Source organism: Micromys minutus (assembly GCF_963924665.1).
Source record: "Micromys minutus genome assembly, chromosome: 11".
Lineage (NCBI taxonomy): Eukaryota > Metazoa > Chordata > Mammalia > Rodentia > Muridae > Micromys > Micromys minutus.
The window spans coordinates 17095410-17105207 of NC_137980.1; the positions used below are offsets into that span (position 1 = coordinate 17095410).

Consider the following 9798-nt stretch of genomic DNA (forward strand, 5'->3'; position numbering starts at 1 on the left):
TCCTCGGAGCTCCATGCTGTGTAACCCTAAGGGAAGTTCTGGGACCTGGTAGCCAGTATAAAACAGCCAGTCCTGGGGGCCTGGGACGGTATTTACAACTAACTCCCAAGACTTGCTCTATTCAGCTCTTACAGTTTGAACATGTAGGCCTGAACCTGCCCACCCCACTCCATTTCACTGAGAAAAGCACAACCCCACCCACCACCCCTCCTCCTGAGACAGGCTGTCCTTGAACTCGATTTGTAGACCAGACTGCCCTCAAACTCACAGAGATCTGCCTGCCTCTGTCTCCCAAGTGCTGGGATTAAAGGCGTGCACCAAAATGGAGAGCTCCTGGCTTTAGCAGCCTTTCTGACGGAAGTCCCCTCACAGCTTCTGCCATTTGAAGCACAGATAAAAAGAGGGCCTTGCAATCTCTTCAGTTAGGAAGAAATAGCAAAACGCAATTTAAGAGTAAGATCTTAGAAATTCACCAAATTTAAGCCTCCTTTCAAAAGTGGGTAAGTGTGTGGGTTCTCTCTATCTGACAAATGGTAACATTTTCAATAAGGTGGGAAAATCTTAAAGAGGGCCTAAGACCTGGAATGAATCATTGCGTGAAGTCAGTATGTTAAGGTTAACATAACTTATTGCTAATACGTATACATACGTAACACATATAAGTCACACCACTGTGTCTATAACCAGTCAGGAGATGGACCGGCAGGAGGCACACTCAGACTTTGGGTGGGTTTCCGCCTCCTATCTGACTAGTTGTCTTTATTTGCCTTTCTTCTTCAGCTGCTCTACAAAGTAGTCATTACAGGCGACTGTCAGAGCTGCCACCATGACCACAAACTCATTAAAGTCCACTTCGTTGTCCTTATTGGCGTCCAGGTCCTGCATTATCTTATCCACCAGCTGGGGGTCCTTTTGGCACTAAAAAGAAAAAGAGAGTTTCTAACTTGGAGGCCTGGCGGGTCATGACACCTGAAGTTACATCTTCCTTCTCTTCCAGTGCAAGTTTCCATGCTAAAGACAATTCCCAAAGTCTATTTACAAGAAGACCCAAGCCAGCCTAGGGTCTGGACCCCTGCCTTAGGTCCACAGAAACCAGCCCAGACCCAGAGGGAGTTGTGGATCCTGGAAATGCATTTACCGGAAGCCACAGGCAGAAGACCAGAACACTGGAAGACAGCACAGTGACACCCGAGGATAGTCGGGTGACACAGAAACAGAGGCTTCAAAGTCAAGGGGACAATGAGGAGCCCTATCATCAACCATTCGTAGGCTTTTGGGCACTCATGTAACATTTCAGAATTCACTGATTTATCCCATGAGAAGAATAGCCTTTACCCACATGGCACAAAGAGGATCTGACGCATTTGAAGGCGCTTAGTAGGTGTTTAGTAGGTGCTTAAGACCAAATTTGCTGGCTATGGCCAGAACAAGAAGCTGGCACCTGAACAAATTTGAGTTTCAGATGAAACAACATGCATTTTTTTTTTTTTTTTACTAAGTGTGTCCCAAGAATTACATGGGTACAAACATTTTTTTATCTCACAACCACACTTAGCACAATGTCCGACACACAAAAAGAAGTATCCAGGAGCCTTTTTTTTTTTTTAATCCAACATTCACTATTCTGGTGCAACAATAAAAGATATGGCTAGCAGTGCCCGTCACTAAAAACAATAATGGCTAGCTATAATAATAATGGCTAGCTATAATAATAATGGCTAGCTATAATAATAATGGTTAGCTATAATAATAATGGCTAGCTATAATAATAATGGCTAGCTATACCTGGAGCAAAAGGAAAATGGCTCCTGTCAGTGTACTCAAACTACCAGCACCTCCAAGATTTACCTCCCCAGCACCTAGGGTCTTGAAACAGATTATGGACAGAACGTTCGTAACATCGGTTCCTAAAGCTCTCCCCCAACTATGCACCAGCAGAAGAGGCAGAAAGACGGGCGGACTCACGGTGAGGAATTCTGTGAGCTCTCGCTGTAACAGCATTTTCAGCTCCCCCTTGTTGAGCTTGAACCTGTCCCCCTCCTTGCAGGAGTACCGGTGGAAGATGCGAATCATGGTGTCCATGGCCATCTCCAGCTGGGTGGGCATGCTGGCGGTGGAGGGGATTATGCCTGGAGCGGGACGCCAAGCCGGGGGCGGGGGGCAAAGGGGGGAGGCACTCGGTCAAAGAAAGCAGATGGGGACACGTCAGCTCTGTTGTGAAAATAGGATACACCAGTGATGGTTCTTAAACTGTAATTGTGGGTCCACTAAAGATGGGGCTCCGCCCACTCTAGAGCAGGCTGCAACCCAGGAGAACATTGCTGGTGGGTTTTCTCCTCCCCATCCCCACTCCTCCGACCCGTATTCCTCCAGCTGTTCATCGGTTTACAACCAAACAGGCCCAGAGTCATGTTAGAACACAGACTTGAGAGAGAGAGAGAGAGAGAGAGAGAGAGAGAGAGAGAGAGAGAGAGAGAGAGAGAAAGGGAGAGGGAGAGGGAGGGAAGGAGGGAGAAGAGAGGAAGAGAGAGGGAGGGAGGAGAGGGAGAGAAAAAGGAAGGAAAGAAAGAAGGAAGGAAAGAGAAAAAGGAAAATTGTTTCCTTCCTACCTGTTCAGCGGGCCGCTGCTGTCTACAGTGTTCACAGTCACCCTCTGAGCACAGATCCCTGGGTTTCCACCTGGCACACCTGTTCCCAACAAATGACAATTATCGGAGACAAGAGATTCAACTGGGGGTGCCCCTGAGTCTGTTTTTAATCAGCAGGACGAACAGGTGTGCGCGGCTGCCCCAGGGGCCATGGAGGAAGGCGAGTGTGCGCCGGGTCTTAGGAGTGCAGTGAGAAGGGAAAGCCCTCTGTTGTGTTCATGTGGGAATACGGGTCAAGATGCAGCTTGTTGCTAGGAAGCTGGTGACTGGGACAGTCTAAAAATAAAGGAGCAAAGAAGAAACACTGGTTCAAAGCTAGACGCCCCTCGGCAGTGCGCTCCCAAGGTCAAGGGAGCAGCAGACTCTGAACAGGTGAGTTACCACTGACCCAGTGGAGTGCTTGCTGTCAGAAATAAAAACAGTGGGCTGGAGAGATGGCTCAGTGGTTAGAGCACTAACTGCTCTTCCAGAGGTCCTGAGTTCAAATCCCAGCAACCACATGTGGCTCACAACCATCTGTAATAGGATCCAATGTCCTCTTCTGGTGTGTCAGGGAACAGCTACAGTGTACTCATATACGTTAAATAAATAAATCTAAAAATAAATAATAAATAAATAGAAACAGTGTGAGATGCCCTGTGGTGAAGAATCCATGGAGCTGAGAGTGGGGGTTCCTGTCTGCTGCCCCAGCTCCTCAAAATTAGAAGTAGGAAGACACACTATATCCCAGGCTGGCCTCAAACTCATGGTCTTCCTACTTCTAAGTTTGAGGCCAGCCTGGGATATAGGTGTGTTCCAGACTGGCTTGTGTTAAAGAGAGGCCTGGTATTGAAAGACATAAAGAAGAAGGGGGGGGGGGGGAGAGAAGGAGAGAGAGGGAGGGAGAGAGATAGAGAGAACGTGTGTGTGCACATTCGAGTTCACGCTCTCAATCTTGTATCTGCCTAATGAACCACTAAAGACTCAATAAGTACCTGGACCCCATAACGGGTGAAATAGGTGTGGCTGAGCCTTAAATCTTCCTGGTTTATGTGGTTACCACTGATTTTAGGCTTGTCACGTGTAGGAGTGCATTACCTGGTGTCTGCGGAGGATAGAAAAGCTGTGTACGTAGGAATGTAGGGGGGGATTCTCAAGTAAGAAAAACCTTAAGGAGGGGAACACTGGGGCGATGGCTCGCGAGCGCGAGGGCTTCCGTTGGGTCCCTAACACCCATGGGTGTGTGGCGGCGGTCAGGAGGACCTTGAAGCAAATCCTTTTGTTTTTGTTTTTTTTTTTTTCTCCTGAGCTGTGTTGAATGCACAAAACACTGCTGTCTTCGGCTCTCCTGCTAAGACTGTCTCCAAGGCTTCGTGGCCACATTCCTCCCTCAACTTTGAATGCTCGCTTACACTCCATCCCTGAAATATTGCTCCTGGAGTATTCTTGGACACCTCTGGGATCTCTAAATCTTCAGCCCAGATGTCTGCTAAGCACCAGGATGAACCGTCCAACTTCCACCCGGACCCCTTTTTGCTCAAGAGTCCCATAGGCTTCTCAGGCTTGATTAGCATCAGACCAAAGCGCCTACCCTCGCCCCCTCTCTTGCTCCTCTTGGACCATCTCCGATCACCCACTGTCACTCTCTATGCCAGCTCCTGTCACCGTCCTCACCGATCCTTGCCACCTTCACACCTCCCGGCACTCAGGGCTGACTGCGCTCCTGCAGTCTGGTCCCCATTCTGTGGCCACAGTTAATCACAAGGGGACCGTCACCCAGTCATCCCGACATGAACCGCTCTGACCCTGCCTGCATACAAAGAGAAATGAGGATCTCTCTAGACTGTCCCACCTACTCACTGATGACTGAAGGGAAATATCACCTCGGAGAGCCACTTACCTGCATTCCCCCCAACTCCCCATCCTCTCAGAGGAACCTCCTCTCTTTTTAGCACAATGCTTTGGGGGACATTCCTGTTATCGCTGCCACATCTTCTCCGCGCTTAGAATGGGTACCGCCGGGCCTGGTCCATCTTTGGATTTTACAATACTTAGCTCACAAAATTAGGCACCTGAAAGTGCTCAGCCCCCACTCTTGTGAAGCTGGGGCAGGAGGATGGGAAATCCAAGGTTATCCTGAGCCACAGGGTGAGTTTAAGACAAGCCCGGGCTATAAAATACTTGCTTTAGAAAGCGGAATGAGAAGGAGAGAGAGAAGGGGGAGAGAGAAGATTGGAGGAGGGAAAGGAACAGTGGGAGAGGGAAAGAAGGAAAGGAAAAGGAGAGAGGAGAGAGATGAGGGAAGGGGAGGGATAGAGAATAAGGGAGGAGAGAGAAAGAATCAGCTAGTCTTGATACTAGACAATGAACTAGGGAAGGGGGTTCTGTGGTCTCCCAAGAAACTGAGCTTGGTATAGCTTATTTGTCCAACTAATTAATCTCTTTTGTTCTGCATTAAAATTTTGCTCATCAAAATAAGAGGAGGGTTATTTCCGATGAAACACGGTTTGAGTTTGGCATTAAATATGCACCGAAGCTACGGGTACACAAAAGCAGGTAAACGGTGTGGAGTGTATGAGTCTCAACAGCACTGTGTCCGAAGTGTATTCGTCCACAGGATTCCTTATTTGGAAAATTCAAGTGACGGGTAAAACTTATAATAGAAAAGATAGCAACGGTTGAGATGCCTTGGTTGGGGAGCTGAGACAAAAAACCCAGTCAGATGTCCCTTTTCTGAGGCCAGCTGGGACCTAAAGGTTTCCTTTGGTGTGTGCTGCCCCCTAGCGTCAGGTTCTGGAACTGCATCTGAGCGCGCTCTCACGGAATGCTCTTAGAGTTGAGCCCATAAAACACGTGGCCCTTAGCAGGGGCTTCTCAACCAGCCCTGGCCTGAGGTCTCCAGAAGACATTCAGAAACAAAGGCAACACCAAAAGTTCAACAAGGATCTGTCACCTTTGGGACAAAGACGCACTGGTGACAAACGCCCAGGTCTGTCCTGGGTTCTTTGCTTGTTTCTTCAACTACTCCTTTCATCTAAGTATGACTGTGACGCTCAGAGCTAAAATGCCCAATTTTGCGCCCAAGTTATTGTCCAAAGAAGAAGAAAGTGGAAGGAGTGAAGCAGTTTAAAAGAAAGACCACTGGGGGAGAGGGGGGAGGCGGACGAAATCCACATTTTTTAACTCTCACTTTGCTTGTGTATTTAATGTGTGTGAGTTGTTCATTTAGTGTATATGGTGTTTGCTTGTTTATTTAATGTGTATGAGTTGTTTATTTAGTGTATATGGGTGTTTCCTTGTTTATTTAATGTGTATGGTGCCTGGTGTGGAGAGGAGGCCAAAGAGAAGTTGGATCCCCTGGAACTGGAGTTACCCATAGTTGTGAGCCACCATGTGGGTGCTGGGACCTGAACTGGGTCCTCTGCAAGAGCAGCCAGTGCTCTTAACTGCTGAGCCAAACTGTCCAGCCTTGAGGATTCTTTTTTTGAATACAATGCTTGAAAGTGAACCAAGCAAGGGACAGGAGGGACTGGAAATATGAGTGCTGGGATCTCAGTACATAGCCAAGTGAATATCCCCACACACCTGTAAGTCCAGCTCTGAGGCAACCAGCGCCCTCTTCTGGCTTCCATGATCAAATGTAGATACACACACACACCACACACACCATAAATTCTTGTGAGCATGAGAAAAAGCTAACAAAGTACTGAATTATTTTACCTAAGAAAAAGAACTGATAGGCTGGAGAGAGACTGCTCTTCCAGAGGTCCTGAGTTCAATTCCCACCAACCACATGGTGGCTCACAACCATCTGTAATGAGATCTGATGCCCTCTTCCGGTGTGTCTGAAGACAGCTACAGGGTACTCTATATGATAATATATATGAAGTATATATAATAAATAAGTAATTTTTTTAAAAAAGGAAGAGACCCGACTTTAAGAGCACTGAGTATATGGAGGACTATTAAGAGAGACTGGTCACTGGTGTATTTACACTGGTACAATCAGATAAAGGACAATTTTTTAACATGTTAAAGGAGGGCTGGAGAGATAGTGTGACAGTCAAAAGCACTGGCTGCATTTGTAGAGGTCCTAGAACCCACATGGTGGCTCACGCTGTCTGTAACTGAAGTTTCGGGGATCAGACTCCTTTTTCTGGTCTGTAAGGGTATTGGGCACACACGTACTCATACAGGCAAAACATTCACACACATAAAATAAAAACACATAAACAGGGGGCTGGAGAGACGGCTCAAAGGTTTAGAGCACAGACTGCCCTTCCAGAGGTCCTGAGTTCAATTCCCAGCAACCACATGGTGGCTCACAACCATCTGTAATGGGATCGGATGCCTTCTTCTGGTATGTCTGTATTCACATACATTAAATAAATAAATCTTAAAAAAAAAAAAAAGAACCGGGGATTCGATCCTGGGACGGTATGTTAGAATGAAAGGAAGGACAAATGTATGAATCTAAGCATAGTCAGCAGCACCTGTGGAAGCTGCCGACAGAGACGATGCTCCTTTGTGAGGAGAAATCTCAAGTAAGGCCCGTGAGACAGCAGCAAACCACACTTACAGCCTGCGTGTGCACGGTTCACACTCCTTTTCCAGCTATAAGCCTACAGTTTTCACGAAATCTCACCCCCCCCCCACACACACACACAAAAACCCATTTATAATAAAACATCCATCTTAACTCCCTTGGGCAACCTTGGGATCACAGTTTTCTTTTTATCAGATTACAATCCACGGTGCCCTTAGGGCAACCCAGAAAGAGAGAGAAAGAGGAGAAACAAGTTTCCTAGGAGCCATCTAAGATTTGAACCACACAGTTCACTGTTACTACATACATGCAACATATCCTACATATATGCTACATATATACTATATATGCTACTGTTACAAGAGCCCCTCTTGAGAGGCTCACCCTACCCGCCCCCCACTCTCGAGTGTACCTTATCCTTTCCCTGAGAGCCTCTTAAATCTCTTGAATAAAGTTCAGCTCCTTCATACCATCTCGCCCTGAAATTCTTTCTGGATGAAGTCAAGGATCCAGCTGCACCCGAGTGGAGACCGGTGAAAAGAATTCCTCAGGTCGCCACGGGCAGCTCCAGCCAGCAGCCCTCTGCCCCTTCCCGTCAAGCACAGACGGCGGGCGTTCCCGACTCTGACTCTGGGAATGGGAAATCCATCCTGCTTTGCTTCTGCTTGGATCCCTGCATCTGGGTGCAGGCAGCAGCTGCGCGTGGGGTTTTGCGGCGAGGTCCCTGAGGCGAAGAACTGAGGTCTATGAAGAGCTGAGGTAGAGGTAGATCCCCATCCGCAGCCAGCTTTAGGGCCGCCTTTCGAGAAACCGGAAACCAGGATCCTAAGGAAACGGCCCCTGAATCCTTGTTCTTCTGTTCCATGACCATAAAGAACGAACGCCACCTATTAGATCTTTACAGCGCTTTTACAACGATTCTTCGAGAAATGGTGCGATGTAAGCTGATATGCTTCTTTTAAGAGAATTTTGTTTGGAACTAAAAGGTGACGGATGGAATTTTCACGTGGCTTCAGAAAGAACCTACAAGGCCCTGCAAGAGAGGGCGCTGTGTCCTAAACACGGGAAATAAAAAGCAATGTTTTTGTCTGTGTTTTGTTTTCCCAGGCATCTGTTCTCTGTGTAGCCCTGGCTGTTCCGGAACTCACTTTGTAGACCAGGCTGACCTTGAACTCTCAGAGATCCATCTGCTTCCCCCTCCCAAGTGCTGGGATTAAGGTATGCACCACCACGCCCAGCTTGGGAAATAAAAAGGTTAATAAACAATGAGTTTTCAGCAAGTCACCTCCTTGGCATCTGTTTTATTTTACGTGTCTGAGTGATTTGCCTGTACACATGTAACTGTATCCTGTGCATTCCTGATGCCGGTACAGGCCAGGAAAGGATGCTTGCTGGGTCCTCTAGACCCGCAGTCATGGATGGAAGTGAGCCACCATGTAGGTGCTGGAGACTGAACCCCATCCTCTACAAGAACAACCAGAGCTCTGGACTGCTGAGCTGTCTCTCCAGCCCCCTCCTCGATATCTCAATAGAATTTATCAATATTAGGCTCTCAAGGGCTTCATCTTTACCACAAACCATCCTGTCTGTAACGGAGACCATGGGCAACGGCTGTAAGGTTCAGCAGCACAGATGAAGGCCAGGAGAGCCAGGAGGCCACAGTGGGAGTGGTTCTGATCTCATAATCTCTGACGTGTGGTTTTGGATCTAGTTTCTGGGCACCTTCTCCCCTTTGTCCTTGACTCAGAGTTCTGCCTGGGGAGTTCCCATTCAACAAAGTAACTCTCCAGGGAGCCCTGCCTGCCCTCCGCTCCAGAAAACAGAACTCATCTTGCAAGACTGGACGCGCAGGTTGCAAACCCAGTTCATTCAGTTGCAGAGGCAGAAGTAATGCTGGGACTTTGGAGTCTGTGCATTAAGAAACGCATCTGCCTTCCAGGTGGCTCTGGGCTAGGGTCCAGATCAACCAGCCCACCTCACCTGCCCCTTTGGACTTTAACGCCTAATTCAGATTCCAGAAAAGGTGCCCTCTCCTCTTCAGTACACCCACTCATTTCAACGGCTCAGAGATAGACAGATGTTGGCAAAACCTGGCTCAAGACTCCACACCTTAGTTCTGAAGTTCATGCAACAAAGAAATAGTCTTCTTGTGTTGATTTCGCTCCCACTGAATTTCAGGGTATCGGATGTGTGACCTATGTCTCTCCTGCTAAATCAGACTGTCTGGTTATAGTTTAGTGATCTCTTGGGGGATGTTGTGTGGCCACAGAGTTGGGCATTTCTCCGTGAGGTTATAGCTTGGCTGTTGGGACTTACATCATCAGGCCTAAGGGGGTTAATGGAAAGACTGTCATTCCCATTCATTTATAGGCATATTTTATGTATTTGCTTTTTGTTCCCTGCAGCGGGGTCTCACTCCGTAGCCCAGGCTGACCTGGAGTTCACCGTGTAACTACTGCTGTCCTGGCACTTGCAAGAATCTTCATATCTTAGCCTCCCAAGTGATGGAATTATAGGGAATCCGTGGCTGCTTTATACACACAATGTATAGAATTTTGTAACAATAGCCAGGTGTGGTAGTGTACACCTAAAATCTCAATACTTTGGAAAACGAGGCAGGAGAAT

At 47.6% G+C, this 9798-nt stretch overlaps 1 protein-coding gene across 1 annotated transcript; it reads right to left on the bottom strand.

The window, feature by feature from the left end:
- Positions 1-759: 759 nt before the first annotated feature.
- Positions 760-2106, bottom strand: S100Z (S100 calcium binding protein Z; the record flags this gene model as incomplete). The annotated part of the gene is made up of 2 exons (XM_080925204.1): positions 760-918; positions 1966-2106. 2 exons carry the CDS (start codon positions 2104-2106, stop codon positions 760-762), a joined length of 300 nt encoding a protein of 99 aa, XP_080781330.1.
- Positions 2107-9798: the final 7692 nt, after the last annotated feature.